Source organism: Centropristis striata, chromosome 13 (genome assembly GCF_030273125.1).
Source record: "Centropristis striata isolate RG_2023a ecotype Rhode Island chromosome 13, C.striata_1.0, whole genome shotgun sequence".
Lineage (NCBI taxonomy): Eukaryota > Metazoa > Chordata > Actinopteri > Perciformes > Serranidae > Centropristis > Centropristis striata.
Genome location: NC_081529.1, coordinates 21,348,879 through 21,375,735, shown reverse-complemented (window position 1 = coordinate 21,375,735; position 26,857 = coordinate 21,348,879). Strand labels below are relative to the sequence as shown.

Sequence of the window (26,857 nt, the reverse complement as noted above, 5' to 3'; positions counted from 1 at the left end):
ATTGCACAGAATATTGTCATTTGGTCAATGGTGTCATTTACAGACAGACAGACAGACAGACAGACAGATAGATAGATAGATAGATAGATAGATAGGAACTTTATTAATCCCTCTGGAAGGTTCCCTCATTATATTGCACTTCCAGTAGCAGCACAACACCAATACAATACGATACAATAGAATACAGTTAAAACTAGCATGAATGTGCAAAATGAGAGAATAATATAAATACAAGGAAATAATATACAAGAAGAAATACTGTACGATATTGACATGAGGGAGTGCATAAACAGTGCAAAATTAGTGCAAGTGTATGAAAGTGCATGAATGATTAATTACTGTAGAGTGCCTTAAAAAAAAACAAAAAAACAACAACTTTATTTTATTTTAAAATGACTTCTATTCTTAAACATCAGCAACTGTAACAAAGCAATTTCCCCCCGGGCATCAATAAAGTATTTGTGATTCCTATTAATTTCTTTGTCTCTAACAGTTCTGATTAAACCTACATTGACTTGAACACCTGAACGGATCGCATTTTAAACGTGTGTGTGACGTCATTTGGTTTCATCTCGTTCCTGCTTTGGTTGGAGATCAGACCAGCTAGCTGCGAGCTAACTAGCCACATTTCTTTATTTTTTTTTCATAGTTTTAAGGACTCGGTTATAATAAGGTGTGTTTTATCGTCTGACTCGACGGGATATTACTTATCGGCAAAGTCCCCTCGACCAAGTTTTCTCTCCGCTCCCGGAGAAAACACTGGTACGTAATAAGTACGTTAGCTTGCTAGCTTAGATTGGAATCGCTCGCTAACGGATAAGTGTGGCTGGGCCTTTAGAAATGTGTTGATATAAATTCACCGTGTGTGTTATTGAACCGCATATTAAAGCAGTGATTTTCAGCGATATTAGCCTCATCAAGTAACGCTGTGTATGACGCTTTGTCTCAGCCTTAGTCATCATAAATGTGCTGGTTTACATTCAAACGTAGCAACAGGCCTGATCTGGCGCACGTGTTAATGTACGACTACATTCATTTTATCATAATCTCAAGATATGATTATGATTGTGGTTATATAATTAGCCCTGCCAGCAGCCATACAGATCTGCCTAATGTCCCATAAGCCTTTTAGCACCCGTGATACGTTGTGAGAAACCTGTGCTACACAACAATAATGCCGCCTGCGTTATTTCTGTTTCAGAGGTTTCATAAAACTCCTGGATCGTTTCTGCCACCGTCATAAAACTCAGTGTGTGACCTTAAATAACAATCATGACGGTGATCCTGAATCACTACAAGTTAGTTTATGTCAGCCATCTTAGAATACAAAGTCCCTGTTCACTCTTTTAAAATGCTAAAAATGGCAAAATGCGAAACTGCAGAGTTTAATTCTGCGATTTACCTTTAATGTTTAGGATGTTAGGATTTGGTCTTGATTCTCTGTTTAGTTGTCTATGCATTTTTAAATATCTGCTTCTGTAATGGTTTGTGTTAGAGTGGGAAGTCTTTATGGCTGCAATAAATAAAAATGATTAACAATTGCTGGCATCAGATAGATGGAGAACTGTAATCGCAGCGGGAAATTATACCACAGCAGCTAAGCAAAAAGGTCATGCTAAAAACGATCCAGTACTTATACAAAACATATGGACTATAGCATTAATAATACTTTTTTTTACTATCCATATATACATGTGTGCAGAGTTATGGATCAGATGGATGAGTCAGTAAACCTTCATACTGTAGAACTTTTTCTTTGATGCTGTTAACCATCTAAGCTTCATATAAACTTCCACCTACAACTAAAGAAAAAGGTAAAACTACTGGCTTAAAAGTTGTTACTTACAGACCTACCTTTATTTAGCTGACACTTTTAACCACTGAGGGTACAAACCCTCAAAAAGAGCAAGACTCATTCAGTTACATCAGCTTCATCAAATATGCTGTTTTACTTTAAGTGAAACATTAACAGACAAGCTAAATAGTTTTATTTATGGGCTAAGGTGCAGTATGAATGAGAGTTTTCTGCTGTCCTGATGGAGGAGTTCATCCCACCGTCATGCAGCCAGGACAGCAAACAGTCGTGATTTAAATACTAGTGATGGTGGCTCAACTTAAACACATATCTCTGTGTTTTCTTGTAGAGCCATGTACAATGGGATCGGCCTGACGACTCCGCGAGGCAGCGGCACCAACGGCTATGTACAACGCAACCTGTCCAGCCTGCGGGTCAAGCGGCCGCGGGACGAGCGTGGCGGTGAGCGAGATGAGAAGGACCGGGAGAGGCTGGAGAGTCAGCTCAACAGGCAGCCCAATGCTGACATCCTGGAGCACCAGCGGAAGAGGCAGCTGGAGGTCAAGTGTGCCGAGCTGCAGGACATGATGGAGGAGCAAGGGTAAGAGGAACGTTGTGCTTTCACATCTGCACGGGGTTCTGCTGACACAAATAGGGCTGTAATCACACCTGAAACAAAGGACCCATCGCTGCCGACTTGAAATTGTCTTTCTTTTTATATGGAGTCCACAGCAGATATTTAACTTGAGGCTCTAACAGTTTAATAATGTCTTTAACCTTGGCTCAAAACTATCAGCTGTCGTCATTGATTCTGTGACTGATGTACATGTACTGCTCTGGAAAGCTGCATCTTACTTTTAAAGCTACAACCTTGAGGTTTTGTATTTTTATAGCTAGTTAAATTATTTCAAGCATCAATCAGCTCTCAAATAAATTATCCAGTAAACTTTTACAGCATCAACTAATTGTTTCAGCACTATTTAAAGGGTGTTATCATTTTCTTTGCTTGCTACAGGTTTCTTTTATTTAGTAATGTAATTGTACGGAAATGTTGCAGTCTGTTTGACGAGGACATAGAGTGGACAGCAGCTCACCACAGTGAGAGAGAAATAAGAATAGTGGCAAGATTGTTGCTTTTTATCTGTTCAGTGTTAAATACTCGTCTCTGTTTGGGTGTTTAGGTATTCAGCGGAGGAAATCGAGGAGAAAGTCAACAGTTTCCGTATGATGCTGCAGGAGAAGCAGGAGCCGGCTCCCGCCGCCACCGAGAGGCCAACGTAAGTACAAAACACACACACACATACAGACGACAAGGACTAATATGGCTCCATTTTAAAGAAAAAGACAAGACAAATAGTTTTAATGGAATAAAACCTTTTGTGACTAGTGATAGTTCACTGTGATGCTCTTTAGTTCAGAATGTAAATATTGAGACATTTTAGTATTAAAGTATTGAACCTATGTACTGTTTCAAATTAAACATCATTATTTTATATGTCACTGTGTCCATAACACAAAGCCGTTTGGTCTGTTTCCTCTCAGGGCGACAGAGACTCATGCTCTGGCTGCAGCCAACCAGCAGAAGAACGATCGCCTTCGAGCTGCTTTCGGCATTGCCAGTGACTATGTAGATGGCTCATCCTTCCACGCCGACCGCAAGGAGAAAGAGAAGGAGAAGAGGGAGCAAGAGCGCCTGGAGAGGGACAGGCTGCAGCAGCAGAAATACACGTGAGTATCAAACTAATGTGCAATTTGTATTGCAATCTAACAAAGTAACAGAGCTGGACAATGTGGCGACAAATAATTGTCAGTGTTGTTCTGCTTCGTCTAAAAGGCTTTAAAAAAGGACGAAGTGAACATTAATATACATTAAAAAAGAGCTTTGTGCAATGCTAGACGTGTAATCAGTCATGCAGTCTTTCACTTATTAAGTTTTCAGTGGTATTTACATGCAAATGCTCTGTGAGCAGGAGCTGTTATAATAGTTTAAAGTGGAGTAATTCCTTCTGAGACCGTACTAAAATTAATCTAAAAGGCTCTGAAGAAGGCACAGTGTTGACAAAATATCAGCTGATGGAGAAAAGTTTATGCTCTATATGTGTCCAAAGTGTTATTGCTTTTAAGACATTGTAATACTTGTTGTGTATTTTGCAAATAACATAGTTTAAAAGGTAATCTGTGCACTCACCATATCATGTGGTCTTTCCTCAGGTTGGTGGAAGATTCAGACAACTCAGAGTCTCCTCCCAAGAAGCGCAGCCGGAAGAAGAAAAAGAAAAACAAGACCAGAGACAGGTGAGAAAATGAAACTGATAAAGAGCACAACAGTTCCTGCTGCTGAAGAAGCGCTCTGACGTTCATTTGTTCCTTCTGTCAGCAGCTCAGAGAGTCCGTCCCCGTCTCCTCGACGAGAGAAGAAGAAATCCAAAAAGAAGAAAAAGAAACGGTACTCCATCCGTGGATTCTCATCTTACATTTGATTATTTAACATGTGCCGTGATTGTTAACTGGAACATTTGTGTTTTCAGTGAGGCGTCAGAAGACGAGGAGGAGGAAGAAGACGACAGGTAGCTGTTTTAATTTAACCCGTTTGTGTCCATCACATCTGTCCCGCCTCAGCAAATAGCCAGATTTGTTGCTTTGTTCTTGTCCTGTCAGAGTTTATACTGTAAATAGAGAATTTTATTGGAAAGACATTCAGAGTTTTGGTTCTTGACAGTAGCAAGTTCCAGAAATACTTCTGTAATGTTATTAATGTGTTGCAGGCTACTGAATATATGGAATTGTGTCTAAATCTCTGTCATCGCTGTCCCACTCAAAGTTCCTCAGATGAGAAGCAGAAGAAGTCAAAGAAGAAAACAAAGAAGAGTGAAAGTTCAAGTCCTCCAAAATCAAAAGCAGTGCCTGGACCCAGGAGTGTGTCCTCCAGCTCTGCTCACAGGTAAATAATAAAAATACCAGCTTTTTACCAGCTGTGCTATAAACACATTGGCCTTGAGACATTTTTGGAAAATACTGTGTTCAGACTAGTTTGTTTAAACGTATGACATTCTTTATTGGACTGTGATGGAAATCCATCCGTCAGTATATGCATTTATTTCTCTCTCATATCAACAGCGAGTCTCCAGCTCCACTGAGATCACGTCAAGAGGAACAAACTGCAAGAAAAGCTGATGAAGGCAGAAAGGGGAGATCTCCAGACAGGAGAAGACGAGGCTACGAGGAGCACAGCCCGCATCATCAGGGAGGAGAAGGGGTAAGCCACTTCTAAACAAATCTTGTGTTTTTTTTTGCTTATGCTAAGGATGTTATTGTGTATCTACTGAGAACATAAAGCTGTGTGTGAAATGACACCAACAAGTCTTTCGCTCTGTCATCTAGAAAAGGCCCAATCTTGAGAGAGAGAAACAGCGGCCGAGTGAGACGGAGAAGACCTCCTCCAAGAGGAGACATGACTCTTCATCTCCTTCTCCACCACCACAGACAGAAAAAAACAAGGAGAGGGAGAAGAGGAGGCGTTCCCGGAGCATAGAAAACGAGAGGGAGAAAGGGAGACGTTCAAGAAGCAGAGAGATGGAGAAGAGGAGGCTTTCCAGGAGCATAGAAAAAGAGAGGGAGAGAGGAAGGAGCCCCAGAAGCAGAGAGCTGGAGAGAGGGAGGCGTTCAAGGAGCAGAGACAACGAGAGGGAGATTAGGAGGCGCTCCAGAAGCAGAGAAATGGAGAAAGGGAGGCGCTCCAGAAGCAGAGAGATGGAGAAAGGGAGGCGCTCCAGAAGCAGAGAGATGGAGAAAGGGAGGCGATCGAGGAGCAGAGACGTGAAGAAAGTGAGGCGTTCAAGGAGCAGAGAGGTGGAGAAAGTGGAGCGTTCAAGGAGCAGAGAAAAGAGGGACAAAGGAAAGGAGAGCGTTCCTCAGAGGACCAGACATGACTCGTCCTCATCCCGTTCTCCTTCTCCTCCACCTCCTCCCAAACAGGAGACTAGGAGGGGAAGGAGCAGAGACACTGAGCGCGAAAAAGACCGAAGTAAACATGACAAAAAGACGAGACACGACTCCTCGTCTCCCTCACATCCCCCGGAGAAGGACAGGGCAAGGAGTGGAGAGAGGGAGCGCAGGACCGACAGAGATCTGCAGTCAAAGGCAGCAAATGAGAGGGACAACAGGAGAGATGCTGGGAAGAGACAGGAGAGGGAGGCGTCTCCCTTCCAACAGAGAAATGACCGAAGGAGGGATGGAGGACATCCCTCCTGTGATCCCCCTTCACCTGCCTCTCGCTCACCTGTCGCCAATGGGCGTCAAAGGGAAAGGGAGGACGAGAGGAGACGAGAGAAAGACAGGGAAGACATTAAGGAGAGAGGCAGGCATCTGAGGGAGCCAGACAGAGATTTTGGTCAAGAAGGAGGCAGAAAGAGAGAAGAGGCTGTCCGATCGACTGCAGAAAGCAAGCGAGATGGATCCAGGAAGGCGGAGAAAGGCAGGAGCGAAAGACCAGAGACAACCGAGAGGCAAGAGATGACTAGAAGCCCTCCCCGGAAGGAGAAACGTGACGACAAGGAGAGAAAAGTAGAGAGCAGCAGCAGTAGCAGCAGCGGTAGCAGCAGCAGTAGCAGTAGTGATAGTGACAGTGATAGCTCCTCCTCTTCATCCTCCTCTTCCTCTTCCTCCTCGTCCTCATCCTCTGAAGATGAGGGCAAGGCGAAGAAGGATGGGTCAGCGGAGAGGGAAAAAGGCCCCGCGAAAAATCCACCATCTGCCATTGGAGCTGCAGTCCAGAGGTATCTAGCCAACGGCAGAAAGGAAAGTCCTGTCCCTGCTGCTGAGGGTGACGGGGCTCGACGAGCCCAGAAGGAGAGAGAAGCTGGAGCAGACAAGCATGAGAGAGGGAGAGCAGAGAGTTACCCGTCCCGGAGTAAAGGTCAGGAGCGATACAGCCCCTCACAGATGGACAGCCCCAGTCCTCCTCCTTCACCATCCAGCAGAGCAGACGCCAGCAGAGGCAGCAGCAGGTACCCTCCCTCTGAGGCAGAGGCAGAGAAAACAAGGGTGGAGGGGAGAGTTGGAGAGAGAGAGAGGGTGAGGGAGAGGGAAGCAGCAAGGAGACCGGTGAGGTCCAGCCCTTCAGCCAGGAGGTCACGCTCTCCACCTCAGAAAACCTCCACCGCCTCCCCAGCACGTCGCACGCCACCAAGGCAGTATCAGGAACCCCCACCCCGATCCAGGAGAGCTTCACCTCCTCCAGCCTGGTCAGACCGGGAGAGAGAAAGGGACAGAGACAGGCAGAGGGACAGAGAAAGAGACAGAGACAGGGAGAGGGAGAGAGACAGGGAGCGGGACAGAGAGAGGGACAGAGAGAGGGAGCGGGACAGAGAGAGGGAAAGAGAGAGGGAGAGAGAACGTGAGAGGATTTCCAGGAGGAGCAGGAGCCCAAGAAGGCGCAGCAGGTCCAGGTCGAGAAGTCCGAGGAGACGAAGCCCCCCCAGCAGGTGAGACCCAAACCTTCACTTCTGCCTTTGTACCTGGGCTGACCAACAGGAGAACAGTGTGGATTAAAGCACTGTTGATCAGCCAATTATCTTGGATAACGGATGATAATAGTAAAAAAAAAAAAAAAATTTTTGCATTATTAATTTATGCATTTACACAATCAGTGATTTTTTTTTTTTTTTTAAAGATGTGTGCATTTATATTTCCAGCTATCCTTTCTGCATTTATCACCTAGAACTGTTTTGGTTTTGAACTTCATATTTGTCTAATAGAGTAGATTGCGCTTCATTTGTATAGTATAGTTTTGTTCATGATTGTGATCGGTCAAACTCTGCTCCTTTTATGTAAACTAGCTAATAACTTGATTAAGGAAACCTGGAGTTGATAACCACGACTGTAGCACTGCTCAGCCTCGTTGTGGTGGTGAGTTTTTGTGAAGCCAGATTATGAAAAGACTGTGGATGCTGAAGCTGTTTCTCAGTGCAGGGCTCTGATTACTCTGTAGAGTGTGCTGTGTGAGTGAGGATAAATGGGTTTGAAATGCAGTTTACTCTCACCCATCACTGAATAAATAGCCTTTGCTCTGCTCACAAAAGCATATGATTTTATGAAATTATGGTGGCATGTTAGCTGCCCAAAATGTCATGAAAGAGTGAGACCAGTTCTAACTTTCAGACCTTTTAAGTACACAGATCGATAAACGACCCAAATATCACACACATTTACTGATCTTTTATGCAACTTGACAAAATATTATAATTAAAATATTTTTTTTGTGATGTTTTAATGTAAATTGGAGCGGTCCTTTTCACCCAAAAAATCCAGTTAACATACATGCAGATCATTTAAGGTTGAACGAGTGTAAATGGTGATCTTTAAGGGAACTTGCTGCATAAAGTTTTTGTTTGAGTTTGAGAGCAAAACATTCACTTTCACAGAAATTTTGTTATGTGTATTTTTTTCTGGATAAGGTAATACATAGGACTGTACATGCTGTATGTACTGGGTAGACAGACAATTTATGAAATATTTTAGTAATGGAGGTAACATTTTTTAAGGAACGTTGCCTTTATCGGACAGTTTGACCATGAAGACATCAGCATAAATAAAGAAGAGAGAGGTGTGTGACCTCTTTCTGTTTGCCTCCTCAGGCCTCGCCGCTCTCCCTCTCCACAGCGCCGCAGGAGGACCAGTCGCTCCCTGTCGAAAGAGAGAGCCAGAGAAAGGGAGCACGAGAGGATCAGGCAGAGGGAGGTGGAACAGGAGAGAGAAAGAGTAAAGGAGCAGCAGCTGCCCCCAAAACAAGATCCCCAGCCCCACAGGTCCTCCTCGTCCTCCTCTTCCTCCAGTTCCTCCTCTTCCTCATCCTCCTCCCCGTCACTGCAGCGAGAAAGGAAAGAAGACACAAAAGCACCAGCAGAGAGAGACAGGAGGACAGAGCGAGAGGACGGGGAGCAGAAGAGTCGCTCCTCTTCCACACAAGGTCTCTCCAGAGACTCCTCCAGCGCCCCGGCCTCAGGGAGGAGAGGCTCCCAGCCCGACTCCAGGCGCCCCGACGGGCCCTCCAGGAGGTCTCCGGCCTCTAGGAGGTCTCCAGCCTCTAGGAGGTCTCCAGCCTCTAGGAGGTCTCCAGCCTCTAGGAGGTCTCCAGCCGGCAGCCAGCTAGAAGCCAAGCAGTCGTCTCGCGGCTCCAGCAGGAAGCAGTCGCCTGTGACCGCCCCTCAGCCGTCAAACCAAACAGTGAGAAGTGAGAACGCTGTGAACGGGAAGGAGGCAAACAACAAAGCCAGCAGGAGCTCCAGCTCCAGCTCCTCCTCTTCGTCCTCATCCTCCTCGTCCTCCTCCTCTTCATCATCGTCATCAGACAGCTCCGACTCTGAAGCGGAGCAGGGGAAAGAGTAAGTATAAGCTGTGTGACATGAACAAATTTTATTATATAGACAGAAAACCCAGGGTTTTCAGCAGACTTTTTATTATTTCAAATAATTACTACAATATGTTGATATGTTTTCTTTTAACAGGAAGCCAGTGAAAGCTCAGAGCTCTGCTTCCTCGTCATCCTCATCGGAGAATGAAAAGGAAACTAAGAAAAAGAGGTAAAAAAAAGCAGAAATGAAAGCTTGATGTGAGCTGCTGCACATTGAAATATGCTTTCTGCTACATGAATTACTGTTGGTTACCTCAGGACACAGTTTTCACACTTTAATTACACATTTCACTTTTGGAAAAATAGTTTTTATATTGTTACAGAATTCTGCAAAATTGAGCAGAATTGTGTTGAACTGAAATAATACTCTAGCTGATATTATTAGCCGAGAATAATTCTCTTTATTTACTTTTGTATTTTTAACACAACAGAGCATTCCCTGACATATGACCTCATAAAAAAAATTAATAAATAAATATAAGTAAAAAGTCATTTTGAGACGCCGGTGTAGCATAGTGCCGGTTTCAAGCCTGGATAAATGGAGAGTGTTGCGTCAGGAAGGTGATGCGGATCACAAATTGGAAGAAGATGATCCGCTGTGGCATCCTCTAATGGGAAAATGCAGAAAGAATAATAACAAGTCATTCTGAGGTAGTTTAGATGCCATGTCTTCATTACATAGTTTGTCTATTTTACACTAAAATGTCACACTCAAAACACAATCACAGATCTTTAATAACAATATTTAAAGGATTCTTATGCAAAGTGTATCGGCCCTAAAAAACAATTTTGTCAGATTTAGTCAAACATCCAGCAGCATCAGTGTTTCCTTTCTGAATCACTTAACATCAAACTATAGTTTTATAAAGCACAGAGAGGCTCCGGACGTATTGATTGGTCACGAATCAGCAGCTCAAACAGAACAAAGCTCTCTAAAATGTGTCACGTTCACCTCGTCATGCTGCGTTTAAAGTATCCTTCTGTGTCGGGATGAAAATTCTCATTTTATGACGTTTTATTTATGTAGTACTTACCACCCCCCTCACTGTTCTGTGAATACCAACTGTTACTGCAGCTCTTTGTGACTTGGTGTGTTTGTGCATCAGTGAGTGACGCCTGTGTTTCCCTGCAGCCCTGCCATGCCTCGGAGGGTGCCGGCCGACTCACTGAGAGACTCCCGCTCACTCAGTTATTCTCCTCCAAGGTACATGAGAGCGGCGCTGCCCTCGCCAAGCCGCAGGTCTGTAGCCACGGCATGACGTTAAAACTGCCTGCAAGAGCCTGATGACAGCTTTTACTGTGTCGTCAGATAGTAAAGTGCTGGCAGGAGATTCAGAAAACACTTTGACCCTTTTAAGGCTAGTTGATCGTCTGCATCGGGGCTGTAGCAGACATTCAGAGTTTTACTTTGGAATTTATATAAATTTGCCTGCAGTTGTCTTAAAATGTATATTTAATCAGACCTTCAATGTGTTACTGTCTTTGTAATAAGTGAGAGAGAGAAAAGTCAACGAGCATAAAGCAACAGGGTCAGAATGTCACCTTGACATTAGCTGAAGTCCTTCCCAGAGACTCTGGTGCAGGCGAGTTTTTTCAGGAAGTTCTGGGTTTTCCAGCAGGATGTCAAACTGTCTTCATTATTAGTGTGCTGATCAGTTCTGTTGGGCTTCGTCCCCTCATTATGTATATAAATCAGGTCTTAAATCAAACTCTTAAGACTCCTGAGGTCCTAACAGCAACAATATAGTTATAATTATTGCCATAAATTTCAGTACAAAAAACGCTCAAAATATCTACAAACCACACACCTGGGGTTGCTGTATCTTCATGTCTTGCTGTAAATATACTGACTCTTCAGGGTTCTTAAAAAGTTAACATGCAAGGCTTGTGACTCTTTGTTCAATGCCTATATTTATAATTATCCCTTGTGTTGTCTTAACTTTCTGTATACACCACTTGCCCTCAGGGTCGAAAGTGACCCACCTTCACTAAACCCCTTAAATAAATAGCTTGATTGAATTGTAAAACCCAAATCTATTTTGTATGAAGAAACAACCTGTCACTCATCACAAACTTTGTGAATATTGAGGTTTTTGCTCTTTATAGTGCAGAAAAACTGTATTTAATCAATGGAATACACTAACACCTGTCATAATTGGTTTACTATTTTACTAAAGTAGGGGTTTATTTTTATTACTAAAGGTACTGGATAGGTGTAAGCATAGTTTTGCAGCAAACTTGCATGCGTACGTGCATGCATGTATGCATGATTTTTATGGTTTTTGTGGTATGAAAATGATTTTATAGCTGCCGTGCAAAAGATGACCCTACTTTTTCTCATGTTTGGATCATTCAAGGAAAACATTCATTAAGGGCGTTTTTCTTCTGCTGTTAAACATAGTGACAACACAAGGGTTAAATATGTTTCTATCTGGTCATGTTTGTCTCCCTTCACCCTGCCTTAGACAGAACCTGTGCTGTCCAGATAAAGTTTGACACTAAATGTGACCCCTTTTATAAATGCTCATGTGTTGTTCTCTTCCCTCCTGGTAGAAGTGGCAGCAGGCAGTCACCGAGGCACAGCTCCACCAGCAGACGAAGGAAATGAGCGGACAGCTGGAGGCGCTTCTCTTCTTCTGTGTAGTTTCTGTGTTGGTTCCTGCTGGTCTGAACTGGACTCTAACGGGGACGTCACAGCCAGCCGTCAGCAGAATGTCCCGAGCCACCACACACTTATCAACAATGTGTTTGTTTTCTGAGAGGCAGTGACCCGAGGCTGACTTGTACATTTCTTTTTATGAGCAGAATAAGAAAGGTGCACATTGACACACGCAGACAGTCCGTCAAATGTAACTCTAACATTCTTCCTCTGTACTCGTACTGTTTGTTGCGTTCTCCCTGTAGATATGAGCTGTCTGTATTTTGGTTATTATCATGTAACAGATTCAAATTTCCATTTAATGTGAGCAGAAACTGAAACGTGGTTAATTTCTTTGTTGAAAATGGTTAATAAAAGGCAATTGTACATTTTATTTGTGTGGAATTTTCATCAAACTTAATAAATAGGTTTGGTAATATTTTAATTTTCCTTTTATCAACAAATATAATGAAAATATTATCATGATCAAAACATAAAACTAAAGTTTATATGTATAATTATATAAATAGTGCTGTGGATATAAATTCATTCTGATAACTATTTTTAGCATTTGCATTTATAGTAATATTTAAAATGAGATTATAAATGCTCAAGTTGGGAATTTTTTCTTTTGGTACCTTGAAAGTTCTTTGATTTTTATCTTAAAGCTGCATAAACCCTGTAAAAACGATAGTGTTTAAATAAACACAAGATGAAACAGATTATTTAAAGTACTAAATAATAAAGTTGACAGGTTATGAATTAAATCATTTCTAAAGAGTTCTGTTTTTAATATTGTCCTCATCATTACATTATATATAATTAGACATTAAGGCACATTTTAGTTATCTGCTGCTTTAATCTTGTACAGAGAAGATAAGCTGTGTGTGTGAATCACTGTGGACGGAAATCTTACACAACGTTAACTGTGACCGGACACACGACATTCGGCTGATGTTGCAATATTGAAACTGATATGTCGACATCAGTGTTAGGTGTGTCTGTACTGGTTGTTTTATTGCACACAAATGTCAGATAATAGCCATTCAGATCTATATTATAACATATTGGGTTAAAACCCCAGGCAGTAATATGAGTGAACTGAACTAAATGTTTCCCTATTTTTGGACCTAATTAGAGGTTTGCATCTGGTTCTCTAATTTGTCAGAGTTAATGTCTGTCTCTGTTCGACAGCTTTAATCAGCCCGTCATGAAATGCTGACACGTGAAGCTACAATTTTAAACCACTGCAGTGACAAAAAAAAATCCCTCTAAGAATTACTCAAAGGAACTAAGTTCAAGTTCTTTATTGATTATATGCACAAAAATACAGAACCCTAGGCTTTATATAACAATGCTAATTTAATATTTATATAAAAAGAAATTACACAAGTAAACAACATGAGAATCTAAATATAATAAAGTGAAAATCAAAATGTACTTAAAGTATCGAAAATAAAAGTACTCCTTATGCAGAATGGACCCACTCAGATTGTTATAAAAATTATAAATATATTATATATTTTTTATTCTTATTGATGCATTTATGTAAGCAGAATTGTAATGTAGTCATGGTGGGGTTAATTTTAACTATTTAATAAATGTTACATGGTTCCATAATTTAAAGAAATGTCTATTTATTTTAGATTGATCATGTTTTTTATGTTAAATCTCGTCCTGAAAAGTAACTAAAGCTGGCAGCTAAATGTAGTGGAGTAAAAAAGTACAATATTTGTCTCAAAATGTAGTGGAGTAGAAGTATAAAGCTACATAATAATACATAATGGAAATACTCAAGTAAAGTACAAGTACCTCAAAATTGTACTGTAGTACAGTACTTGAAAAGTATAGTAGACCCTGAGTTGGCACACAGCGCTTGCACACTCTGGTTTTTCCCACATGACTTGAACGCAGCATCAGATGATGAGAGTGGGTCATCAGCTGCAGACAGTCAGGTGTGGTCCGACCGGAGCGGTGATCCAGCGGACTCCACCGGGACAAAAACACCGTCTACCGCGGGTCTGTAAACATGACCCAGTGACGGAGCACCGAGTACACTCAAATGACCAAAGTAAGTATCTGTTTAATCCGTGTCTGGTCCAACATTTCTCGAGGAGTGAGAAGTTTTCTGACGTCTTGGTGTCGGGAGCAAGTCAGTGGCAGGCCGGGGTCAGGCCCGGAGACCGCAGCTCCGCACTGGCTTCAAAAATCGGGAAGTTTTAAAGTTTCTTAGCTTCTTAGCAGCGATGCGCATCTTACCAAAACACCACCTGCCGTTTTTATGAAATGTTGCGACCTCGTTGCTTCTACGGTTAAAGTATTCCGCGTTTAACTTGAAAGAAATTTGTACTTAATTCGCTGTTTCATTTCGCTCATGTAGCGACGAAAGATGTAGGCAAAACTTGGGTGACAATTTAAATGGTTCAGCGTTCAGACGAGGCCATATTTGTGTTTTTAAAGTATCCCGAATTGAAGAACATATTAAAATCGTTACCCACATGTCTATATAAGTAACTTAAAGCCTTTGTGTTGCATCGCTAAAGGGAGTTTTCAAAAAATAAGACATTTTCTTGTGAGGCCTGGCGTGACGTTCTCGTAAACCGAAAGCGTTCACGACAAGGTGAGTTGTTGGTCAGTGTCTCAATTACCACCACATTACTAAACTTTAGTGTCCCTGCAGCTGATCCTAACAACATGTCGACATCAGTTTAACATCGACCCTCCAGGGCTGCGGATGTCCTGTTGGACCTGTAGCCACTGATTGGTGCCGTCATGTATTGTAGAGCTTCTACGCCAGACATAGTTCACAATATGTGGAAGAAAAATCTTAGTTGTCTGTCTGCAAGTGCTCGCAGCCCATATTAAACACATTAAGACTTTTTGTCTAAAATTGACGATATTATACTTCAGTTCGTCTTCTACATTTAGGCATATCCAGTAATGGATTTAATTAAACTTTTAGTACATTATTTGCTGCAATTAATACAGCTGTGGAACAAATGTAGTTGTCGAACTAAGCCGAATTAAATGTTTGCTATTATAGGACACGACATGATTTGTAATTGTATTATACAGAGTGTTCATCTTTGCTGATATACAAATAATTGTCAAATTGCAATTTTCCAAAGATTAGTGCCGCCCTCTTAGTAAAAGATAACCCTCTGGAGCTAGATTAGCTCGCATTAGCAACTGATCCTAATTGCTTTGAAAGGCAGCTGCAGCTTTTCCTGTTTTCGTGGAAAACTGACATGTTAGCTAGCCAAACTCCACTGTTTTTCTTCCCTATTTAGCTTCGTGCTAGTCATGGAAAGGCAGTGACAGCTAGAGAGACGGGCTGTCAGGAGGCTTGTGTTGGTGCTATGCAGCTAACCAGCTAAGTTATAGGATGGGGGTGGATAAAGCAGGATGAGGAAGTTATATTTAGTGACTCAGCTGTTGTTTGAGGAGCAGGGAGGAGGTAAGGAGGGGCACACACTGCATACTACAATCAAAAATGAGCTGATCGTCACAGTGGCAGCATTCAGGTCCTTTACTGCAGTAAAATACTAATAAAACACAGTGAAACTTGTCCTACAAGTAAAAGTCATGCATTCAAAACCTTACTCAGCAAATGTACTCTACGTAGTTAAAATAAAAGTATATATAGTGCAGTGAAATGTTCCCTGTTTAACTAATGTATCTGATGTTTTTGGATTAACATTCTTGCTGCATTAATGTTGCATTTTCCTGCTGTAGATGTTTCAGGATGAACAGCTACTTATATCCTGTTGGGTAGTTTAATCTGCAGCGATGCATCATATTCAATAAGATCATCGTGTTTGTAGCATGGCTGTCCTGTGAGAACCACACATCTCTAAAAAGTCAGGAAAAACAGCTGTTTTCAGCTTTGTAACGGCGAGTTTAACAGCTGATCCAAGAGGGTTTTAAACAGTTTATTTAGCTGAAGAAGAAGAAGAAGAAGAATTTATCTCAACATCCTTCAGTTTATCACAAATATTCAACATCAACATATGTGGAGATGTTGATGGTTTTCACTGGACAGAAAGTAACTGAAGCTGTCAGACTGATGCATTGCAGTTAAAATAACAGTATTTACCCCTGAAATGTAGAGGAGGATTTGTGCATAAGTACATGAGTAAATATATTTTGTCTGATTGATGTATTTTCCTTTTAACTTCTCTCTTTGTGTAGCACCTTTAAACGCGGGATGAAGAAGCGAGAAGCGGGAGCCCTCCTCATGTCATGAAACGGGGAACCCAGCCACCAGAGGAACTGAAGTGAAATTAAGGGATCAGCTTAAAGGAGCCTCAGCAGATGTAACCACTACTGAACTACAGCCAAAAAGAGGAACATCTACATTTCTCGCTTCTTTTTGAGATGAGGGATGGAGTTAATGAGTGAGCGGTGCAGGAGTTCAGGGCAATAACTGGCAATAAGCGGATTTATGGTCAGTAGTCAAGTCAGCCGTCCATTTGTCTGTCAGAGCAGCGACCACAAGACGCAGAATCCCCTCATCATGCAGCCTCACATGTGTGGCTGTCACTGTGTGAATGCATAGACCTCTGTGGAGACGTTGCATCAGAAGGAGGAAGGAAAGAGGTGTCCACACTGCACTGACAGAACTATTGTAAAAAAATCATTGAGTGTGTGTAAAAATCGATGAGTCGTCACGAGCTGGAAGTCCCCTTCTGGACTGTCACTGGGTGGAACTGGAACTAAGGTGGAAGCACGCGGCGCTCTCAGCCGTCGAGCATGAATCACACATGCAGAGCTCTGCAGAAACACTGCTGTGGTTTCACTGTGAGTCCAGGGAGGAGGATGTGAGCGTCTGACCTCCAGGGATAAACCAAAAAGTGCAGAAATTCATCTGGAATGTCCTCTTGTTGGCACGGGAGTGATCTTTGGACAAACTTGTGCACTCCTCTGAACTCGTAGCATTGGGAAGTGTAGAGAAAAACAAACAGTGGGGAGATCAGGAATATCACCTCCTATGAAACTGATTTTACTTGGAAATCCAGTCAGAGGCCTTCCACATGGCGGGGAAGGACTATAATCATCTCTTTAAGCTGCTCATCATTGGAGACTCCAGTTAGTGCATTTTATTTCTATTAATTTAAGATTAATGTGAAGTGAAAGCACATGTTCATGGAGTCCCTGCAAGTGAACAATTACTAACATCAGAGGTTTTCTGTCACAAATTGCCTTTTTATCAGCTGCTAACAAAACTAACAGAAGAAGTGAAGTAATTGCAATAAAATTGTTAAGAACATGAGCAGCAGGAAAATGAAATATAATCAAATCTAGTTAGAGTTTTTAGAGACAAAAGAATCAAAACTTGACCTTGTTCAGATTTGACTTGTAGTAGGAAGTTCACGGGTTTCACTCTTGTTTGCCTGTGAAAGTGTCTTTAGCAGGAGCGGGCAGTTTTATTTGGCAGTCATTGGTAATAAAATACCCTAAAACCTTTCAGCATGTTGTACTTCAGACTAGACTCTGCTCCTTTTTATAGCTTTTATAAAATCGAGTTGGTGACAGGTGACTTGGTCCAATCATAGCTCATGTCAGAGAGGGCATGTCATCTTCTGTTGTATAAATGCAGATGTGCATGCACGTTTTTACTTTTATGCTGGAAATTCTTGCAGAAAAAGTTGCTTTTCCAGTATTGACAATAACTGTAGACACTGCAGAGCAACCTGGAAAAAAGGAAGACAGATTTCTGACAATAAATGAGTGAGTTCAGTGTTTCCCTCCCTGCTGCTGCTGCTTTATTCTGGTTTGTCAAGTCTTCTTTGAGCAAGTTGCCACTAGTTCAATCAGGGAGAGTTTAAGCAGATTGTAGTCAGTTTAATCAAACACATGGAGCTCATTTTGCTCCTGAACGAGTTCAACCTTTGCCTTTATTTTGTGGTTTTGTTTCACTTTTGTTACCCTGCCCTTCCTGCATGTTGAGTCACATTCCTGTGAGGAGGCTGTCAGTCAGGACAGGACTCGTCTTCTCTGATGGGGACGCTTGGACATGACTGGCTTGTCTGTTCCTGATTGTTCACACTCATTTCCTCACAGTTATTCACTTGCTAACCTCGTCTCTTTGATCTGTTTCTGTCTCAGATGTGGGGAAAAGCAGCCTCCTGCTCCGCTTCGCAGACAACTCCTTCTCTGGTGAGTAAACGCCTCAACATTAGCTTTTACCAGCTTTATTATCAGTCCTAGCTGGGAAAAAAAAAACCTCAGAGTGACACACATTAAGCTCCACTTTTAGGCCGAGAAGACCAATTTTATCAGGAGCAATCATCTCGTCTCCCTCAGGGTTTAGGGAGCTGTCCTGACCTGTCAGGAGCTCCAGTGGGAGGCTCAATCTGGACATGATATCAAAGTCTCCTTATAGGTATTCGGATTGTAGCCAGTAGGCAGGAGAAGGACTCAGGTTCATGACGAGAGCTTCAGGCTTCAGACCAGCCCACTTCAGCTCACAACCTGCTGTACTGCAGATATATATCATTATAGTAATTTTCTCTACAGTGTATTTTTCTAGAATATCATAATTTCCAATTCAATGCAAGTAACAGAAGCTTTACATTTAATTTGAGCACAACTACACAACTACAAGCTTGTTTCAGGTGGATAGCTTGGATTATTTGAAGTGTATGAAGTTGTCATATACTGTCAGTGTGTTCCTGGTATTGGCACAGCTTCAGGCATGTGTACGCTATATTTAGAATATTCTCACAGTTTCATCTGGCCTTCACACAGCCCACAACAGGAACTGAAGCTCTTTTTGAAACATTTCACCTCACAGAACACAGGACCTGCAGGTTTTCTGCCGATTCCGTCTGTTAGTTTGGGCTGTGAAAATATTCTTAACATAGCTTATACTAAAACTCTGTTCCTAAGTAATCATCGGTGTTTTAGAAGAACTGACAGCCTACATAATCTATTTACAAGTTATTTCTTACTGACTGTTCAAAAAGGCTTTCAAACATTTGTCCCTGTCTGGAGATATTACCATCAGGAATATAAGATGGTTTGACAGTATGCTCATCCCAAAACACTTGATAGTAATTTCTTGCATTAAATAATTTGGATATGGTGTGATACATGTCAGTTATGGTTAGCCCTGTCATGATAACACATTTTTAAAGGACAATTTATTTTCCCAGCAACTATCACGATAAACTATAGTATTGCTGTACGATGTTTTTTTAGTTTTATAACGACATTAGAGCATAATAAGTAAATCCTTTTCCATGGCAATGAATTTTTAAATCTCAAGAATATTAAACATTGGAATTGAAATGTGGAAAAGAACATTTAAAATATCCTAGATAAAAAGAAAACATAAATAAATAAACTAGAACCAAAACAAATAAAATATACTTTCAGGCTCTATTAAAAAAATGCACTGAGATAAACATTATATATTATATTATTAAAATATAAAAACATATAAACAGCTGGAATGGCTGCTTGGGAAATATAGTTGTTTTTGGCAGTTCGTGCTGCCTGTCAAACATCTGCAGCATTACTTTAAACACAAAAAAGCACAAAAAGTGACACATGTAAACGACAATATATTGAGTCCAGAAAAAACTATCATGTACTATCAGTTATGTCTTTGCTAACAGCTGCAGATGCAGTTTTGTTGCTGACTTGGTTTTAACTCCGTTATCTAAAGTTATGTTTTAGTGAAAGTGACTGAAGAGAAGCTGTGTTGACGTTCAGGGTGGAGCTCAACAACAACAATCCTCATCTGATTGTTCATGTTGCTGATAAAATCCACGGCCAAAATCATAAACATGAAAATGTTTCAGTGTGTCTGTGTGGATCTGATGTAGATTAAGCTTGTGTGGTGGATGGATCGATGCACACAGAGTACAGTAAAGTGTCTGTCTGTAATCTTTTCTGCAGGCAGCTACATCACCACCATCGGTGTCGACTTCAAGATCCGGACTGTGGACATTGACGGAGAGCGCGTCAAGTTGCAGATCTGGGACACGGCAGGCCAGGAGAGATTCAGAACCATCACATCCACGTAACCAAACCAGATCACAACTGCTCTCAGGAATATTCTTTACCCTTACTTACCTTTCAGTCTGGTTGTTTATCTCTCCATGTTTGTCTTTGCAGGTACTACAGGAACACTCACGGTGTCATCATTGTTTACGACGTGACCAATCCAGAGTCCTTTGTCAATGTGAAGAGGTGGTTGAATGAAATCTCCCAGAACTGTGACAACGTCTGCAAGATCCTGGGTGAGTGAGCCGGACAGTGTGAGATAAAACATCCTGTTGTTTAAACGTTCAGAGCCACACTGTTAGTGGACTAATGTACTGCAGGTACTTACATACTGCATGAAGGATCATTCATCCTGCAGACTGTTGATGCTGAGGTCTGCATAAATAATATTTCTTCTATGCATCACAACTTTTCCGCTCCAAGCTGCTGTTAAATTAAACTGTTTATCACAAATAGAAATCAACATTCTCTCTTCAATCAATTTAATACTGTTTTAGTATTCTTTGCAGTCAAATCCAAATTATTAAATGTTTTTGGCACAGTACATTTTATATCTGAGGTCCTGTGTTTTTCATCTTAACTACCTTAAATCACAGCTTTTCACTGAGTTACTGACAGAATGTTGAATAATTTATAGTAGTTTTCAGTAGGTTGTGGCAGTTTAGTGGAATTTATATTTGGTCAAATACATTTTTTTAAATGTATTTAATGTTTTTTTTTTAAGTTTTCAGTAGGTTGTTGAAGTTTCATTTTGATCTCATTTTTTATTTTTATTTCTCGATTTGAAGAAAATCCACTGTTTAAAAGGAGAAAAAAAGTAAAAGAATATAGCAAGACAGGCTTACTCATCATCTGTCTTTAAAGAGTTGAAATTAAGATGATTTTTCTTTCTCAGTGGGAAATAAAAATGACGACCCTGCCAGGAAGCAGGTTGACGCTCAGGATGCTGTGCGTTTCGGGGAGTCGATGGGGGTCCGAGTGTTCGAGACCAGTGCCAAAGAAAACATAAACGTAGAAGAGGTACCTTTTAATATTGCTTCATAAAAACTGCATTTTAGTTTGGTTTTGAAATTTCTTATATACATTTGGCATTTTTTAATGTTCGATTTGGTCGTGTTATTGAGGTATATTTGCAAGTTTTCAAGTTTGGGCTGCAACTAAATTTTATTACAGAGTAATCTGCAGAGTGTTTTCATATGTGAAAATGCTCCTCACATTTTTAAAGCCCAAGTTGACATATTGTTTAGTCAAACAACAGTTCAAACCTTAAACACGTTCACCTTTCTTTTATAAAAGACTAAAATAAACTGCAAATATTCTGACTTGAGGAGTCATTTTTGGCATTTCACCAAATGGAGACAAATAGTTTAGTTGCCTATTTATGTCGATTGTTGCAACGTTTTCCAGTCACTGCAGACTCAGTGTTTTTTTGTTGTTGTTTTTTGTTCAGATGTTCATGGCGTTCACCCACATGGTGCTGCGGGCCAAGAAGCAGAGCCAGAACCGAGCGGAGCGGGAGCGAGAGCGGGAGAAGGACACGGTCAACATGAACGCACAGAGAGACCGAGACCGCCGGAAGAGAGGGAAGAAGTGCTGCTGAGCCTCAGACCGACTCCACTAGCCGCTCACCGCTCCTATAACAAGCATCCAATAAGATTGGGAAAACGTGCCTTAGGAGATAAAAGTGTTCCGTGTTTCGAACTGCAGATGTGAATGTTTGAAACGTTTTACTTCAACGCCAAGTTAGGAACCAACAGGCCGCTATGCTGAGCTGCTAAGGGATCAGCAGCCTGTCAGCAGCCTGGAGGTCACCAGTTAAAGGAGCATTCTGGTGTTTTTCAATTTTCAGCCCATTTACTGCAGATCAGTTTAAAAGCATGCAGTGGAGTTTCAGGTTTGTGCTCCTGATGATGAAAGGTTGGTTGTTCAGATTAACACCAAGATTTCTGTTGCTGTTGATGATTCCCAGAGGATGAACACTGGTATTTTCAGAGACCCCGGGCCTTTTCATTCATGCACAAGCACAAGGAATCAATCTGACAGGTTGCAATGAAACGTCAAGCACATTCACACACTTAGTCTTACTGTAAAGTTACAAATGGCTAAATTATTAGATTGTTTGTTGCAGGATTTTAGGGAGAGATTATGTTCATAATCTATTAATCTGCTAATTCTTTTTCTTGGCAAATCACATTAACAGTAAAAAAAAACACGTCACAATCTCTAATGTCATGCCACCAGATGTTTGGTTTTGTTTTTGACATCTGAGACAAAATATTTCAACCACAGTTTATTAAAATGTGTTGCAGATATTCAGGCTTTCCAGAGGATTCATTCTAATAGTTTCAGTGACCTCCACCCTTTTCTCTGCTGCAGACATTAAATGAAAAGTTTCAACTTGAACATGAGATATGTTCAACATTTATCTGGCAGAGGCCTTGAAATTTACTGAGCTTGTTCATCCTTTAAGGATGAACCTCTTCAGCCTTTCTTCAGTCTGTATCTGCAGGTCGGTTTAGGTGTTGATCCTCCTGTCTGGGCAGCCGCCACTTTTATCTTTTAAATTTGACATCTGATTTGAGACAATCCACCATAAACATCATGCAAAAGTGAGAAATCTCACTTTGACTCCACAAAAGAGGAATATGTTAACTCCCAGCAGACATGATGTAAACTGAATGTCTCTTAAGGATGATAAAGGAGAAAACAGCTACTGCCTGTTGATTAATAAATCTAGAACATTGTGTCTGAGGTGAATGAGCTGAAACATAAAAACACAGTCTGCTTCTTTAACTTTGCACTAGTGAACCACTGTCATGTACCGATGTTTTAGTTGTTTAATCCAGTAAACGTGACCACTGAAAGGGAACCGTGACACACTAACAGTGTCAGTAATAACACAGACTACAGAGTGTGTTTGTGTAACCTCGCAGCCCAGACGTTCAACTCATTAGTATGTTGTTTTTTTAATATAAATCTGTTGCCTAGCAAATGTGTCCAAATCCAAATAAAGCAATAAATCCAGAGTTACTGTTTGTATCATAGAATATTTTTTCATGCAGACCAGGTGGAATAAAGAGTCAAATGATGATAAAAGTTTACTGAAAGAGGATTAATAATAACAAGCAGTACTGAACGGGCCCTCGCAGTACACGCGTGTCAGGGCATGCTGCCATCGGGATGTGTGCGTTACAGGGGCCAGTCTACCACCCCTATGAATTTCATTTCCTTAAGTGTTGTAGTGTGGCCACGGTACCAAATATGAAATTAGACTGCCACCACAGTGCCACCTAGGGGCCGATCAATAAAACCTTAAAGGGTTATCCTCAGGAGGGCATTGACAATAATTGTACCAAGTTTTGTATAATAATGCAGAAACTATCCCTTTAATCCTCATACAGTGTCTGAAGGAGGACTCTTAACTGATATGTATAAGTTAGAAGAGGCAGGTAGCAATGGTGGAAAGTAACTATGTATATTTACTCAGGTACTGGACTTAAAGTAAAATTTTGAGGTACTTTTATGTAGATTTTATGTAACTTTATACTTCTACTCCACTACATTTTGAGACATATTGTACATTTTATTCCTCTACATTTAGCTGACAGCTTTAGTTACTTTTCAGGTCAAGATTTAAAATGGAAAACATGATACATTTAAAATGATTACCCATTTTTATAAATTAGCCACTTAAGAGTTTATTAGGTAGTTAAAATGAGCGTAGTGGAGTCATTTCACAGTGTGGTATTAGTACTTTTACTGAAGTAAAGGATCTGAACACTTCTTCCACCACTGTATTTTTAATTCTTTACTTTTTTTTACATTTATTTTTTTCTTTATTTTATTTTTTTTCTTGTTTTTAAATTTTAAATTATTTCATTTTTTCAATTATTATTTTTTATTATTATTTTTTCTGCGCATGCGCAGCCTTTTCATCTTCAGCGCGCAAAGCGAAAAAGGCCGCGCATGCGCAGAAGCGCAGAAAGCCGCGCATGCGCAGAAAAAATTAATAATAATAAAAAAAATAGATAGATAAATAAAATAAAATGAAATAAAATAAAGAAAAAAAAATTAAAAAGTAAAAGAAAGTAAAGAAGTAAAAAAGACAGTGGTGGAAGAAGTGTTCAGAACCTTTACTTCAGTAAAAGTACTAATACCACACTGTGAAATGACTCCACTACGCTCATTTTAACTACCTAATAAACTTTTAAGTGGTTTAATTTATAAACATGGGTAATCATTTTAAATGTATCATGTTTTTCATTTTAAATCTTGACCTGAAGAGTAAGTAAAGCTGTCAGCTAAATGTAGAGGAATAAAAAGTACAATATATGTCTCAAAATGTAGTGGAGTAGAAGTATAAAGTTACATAAAATCTACATAAAAGTACCTCAAAATTTTACTTTAAGTCCAGTACTTGAGTAAATGTACATAGTTACTTTCCACCATTGCTACCTGCCTCTTCTAACTTATACATATCAGTTAAGAGTCCTCCTTCAGACACTGTATGAGGATTAAAGGGATAGTTTCTGCATTATTATACAAAACTTTTATTGTCAATGCCCTCCTGAGGATAACCCTTTAAGGTTTTATTGATCGGCCCCTAGGTGGCACTGTGGTGGCAGTCTAATTTCATATTTGGTACTGTGGCCTCACTATAACACTTAAGGCAATGAAATTCATAGGGGTGGTATAGACTGGCCCCTGTAACGCACACACCCCGACAGCAACCTCTCATTGAAAAATAAAAACTCACTCAACCAAATAGTAAAGTGGTCTAGCAGACTGATTGGTGAGCCACAGCTCAACGTGGAGACCTTGTACACAAAACAATTACAGCGCATTACTGGTTCAATTTTAAATGACAGTTCCCATCCATTGCACACAGAGTTTCAGCTCCTCCCCTCTGGGCATAGGTTTACAATCCCTAGGTGTAGAACAAAAAGACACAAAAACAGTTTTGTCCCTGCTATGCTTTGCACAGGTGTTTATTTATTATTTCTTTTATGTATGTTTTTACTATTTCTATATATACATTTTAACCTTTATCTACATTTTTTACAGCCAAAACAAGTTTTATTTTATTTTGTTTATTTTTCTGTCTTTTTTTTTTTGCTATTCGTATTTTAGGTCACATCAATATCTAAGTATACTCTGGACCTCTAAGAACTTTTAATAATGTTTTATTTAATTTTTACATTTTTTATTTAACTTGCCATTTCTTAACTCCCACTGTCTTAAGTTGAATGGTGTGTGATATGTGCCTCTTTTGTGTGTGTGTATGAGGACTCTATTTGTACCCAGAGGTAGATTTTGTTTGCAGTATGAAGTAAATAACATAGATAAAAAGATAAAAAACATGATAATGATAATGAATTTCATTGCGTTAAGTCTTATGGTCTGGGCACAGTGCCAAATATTAAATTAGACTGCCACCAGAGCGTCACCTAGGGGCCGATCAATAAAACCTTCAAGGGTTATCCTCAGGAGGGCATTAACAATAAGTATACCAAGTTTGGTGTTAATCCGACCAACCGATTTGGAGATATAAAATACTTCAATTTAATCGGCCAAAATTTTGCAGTGAGCCTCAGGGGCTCATGGGGAAGTAGGATCTTGAGTTTCATGTCATTCAGACACACCAATGTGTGTTTTGTGTTTAAAATAGCACCACTTGCAGGAAGTTGTTATTTAATAACTTGAGTATTCTTTGGGTTATCAAAATTATTTTAATAACTTTTTGTTATGTGGGTCCATAGATGCTGTGTGCAAAGTTTGGTGCAAAACGATGAAATTGCCTAGGAGGAGTTCGAAAAAGTATGTTTACGACATTTTGCAAATTTGCGGAAAAAAAACTCTAGGCGAAAATGGCCTATATCACGAGATTCAGCACAACTCAGTGAACACGTGGATATAAGGTTTTTGAATGTGCGATAAAGTATGTGGGAGTTATTAGCCAAAACGCACTTTCCTTTATTATAGCGCCACCTAGTGGTGGAAATTCAGGATGACAATAGATTATAAAATATTTCGCCAGGTGTGACTTATATTTAAAGTTTCATGAGTTTTGGGGTATGTTCAGGCAGTGAAAAACGTGATCATTAGGGAAAAAGAAAAAAAAAAATTCGAAATACAATAGGGACCTCGCAGGTTGTTGCCTGCTCGGGCCCTAATTAGAGAGGCAATAGAGAGTTGCAGCAGCTCTCTAAAATAGAACACCGCCTACCTGAAAACTTTGGGACAATGTGAACATGTAAATAAACACAGAATGCATCTAACCCAAATTTCTAAATTTATTTCCCTCCATTCTGTTCCAGCTGCAGCACATTTATCTGCATGATGCAGAGTGAGTTTAACTCTTTCTTCACTGCTGCTTCATCAAATCAAATGTTTTTACTGGCCTTTAAAATAAAGTTCTGCTGGTCTAAACTGCACTTAAACTGAACCAGTTTAAGTGCAGCAGAGTTTAACATTAACCGAAATACTTATATAATATGAAGTAAAAATCTCTGATTGGTCTAAAGTCTTGAATTTGGTGCAGAGAGTTAGTATCACAGTAACTTTGAACATGAAAAATCACACTTTCACCAACAGTGTCAGGATTTTTGAAAATTAGAAAACATTTTTAGACTGCATGTGTGCACATCTTAGATATTAAACTTTAATGAGTTTAGATACTCAATACTCAAAGATGATTGAGATCTTTGAAGTTTCTAAGATGCAGCACTTTCCAATCAGACTACATTTAGCCTTTGGGCATATGGGAGGACGGTTATATCCTAATTTATATAGAAACACTCTTTATAGTGCAAGTTTTAAATGATTCAAATGCTGCAGAAAGAATGCAATAATGTTGGGAAAAGTTTGTGCTTCAGGAGAAAAGTGTTCTGTGTTTCAAATGGCAGTAAAAGTTCACAATAAGCAGCTCAGTGTTCAGTATAAACATTAAACTCACTGCTGGAGACTCGTCACATGCTTCTAAAAAAAGAAGTAATAAATG

General features: G+C 40.3%; 2 protein-coding genes across 5 annotated transcripts; both read left to right on the top strand.

Annotated features, from left to right (window-relative positions):
• Positions 1-567: 567 nt before the first annotated feature.
• Positions 568-12,236, top strand: srrm2 (serine/arginine repetitive matrix 2). Of its 4 annotated transcripts, XM_059348465.1 has the most exons (15): positions 568-762; positions 2,145-2,396; positions 2,977-3,072; positions 3,338-3,523; positions 4,007-4,090; positions 4,173-4,241; positions 4,324-4,362; positions 4,617-4,736; positions 4,913-5,051; positions 5,177-7,278; positions 8,431-8,886; positions 8,923-9,177; positions 9,301-9,375; positions 10,339-10,446; positions 11,760-12,236. In XM_059348465.1, exons 2-15 carry the CDS (start codon positions 2,149-2,151, stop codon positions 11,812-11,814), a joined length of 4,032 nt encoding a protein of 1,343 aa, XP_059204448.1. In that variant the 5' UTR covers positions 568-762; positions 2,145-2,148; the 3' UTR covers positions 11,815-12,236. The 4 variants fall into 4 exon arrangements, with proteins under 4 accessions (XP_059204448.1, XP_059204446.1, XP_059204447.1 ...); XM_059348463.1 differs by having other exon boundaries at positions 4,176-4,241; positions 8,431-9,177; XM_059348464.1 differs by having other exon boundaries at positions 8,431-9,177; positions 10,339-10,410.
• Positions 12,237-13,779: 1,543 nt separating this feature from the next.
• Positions 13,780-22,883, top strand: si:dkey-16l2.16 (ras-related protein Rab-35). The gene is made up of 7 exons (XM_059348814.1): positions 13,780-13,915; positions 16,036-16,932; positions 17,953-18,003; positions 19,750-19,873; positions 19,969-20,093; positions 20,753-20,877; positions 21,308-22,883. Exons 2-7 carry the CDS (start codon positions 16,878-16,880, stop codon positions 21,455-21,457), a joined length of 630 nt encoding a protein of 209 aa, XP_059204797.1. The 5' UTR covers positions 13,780-13,915; positions 16,036-16,877; the 3' UTR covers positions 21,458-22,883.
• Positions 22,884-26,857: the final 3,974 nt, after the last annotated feature.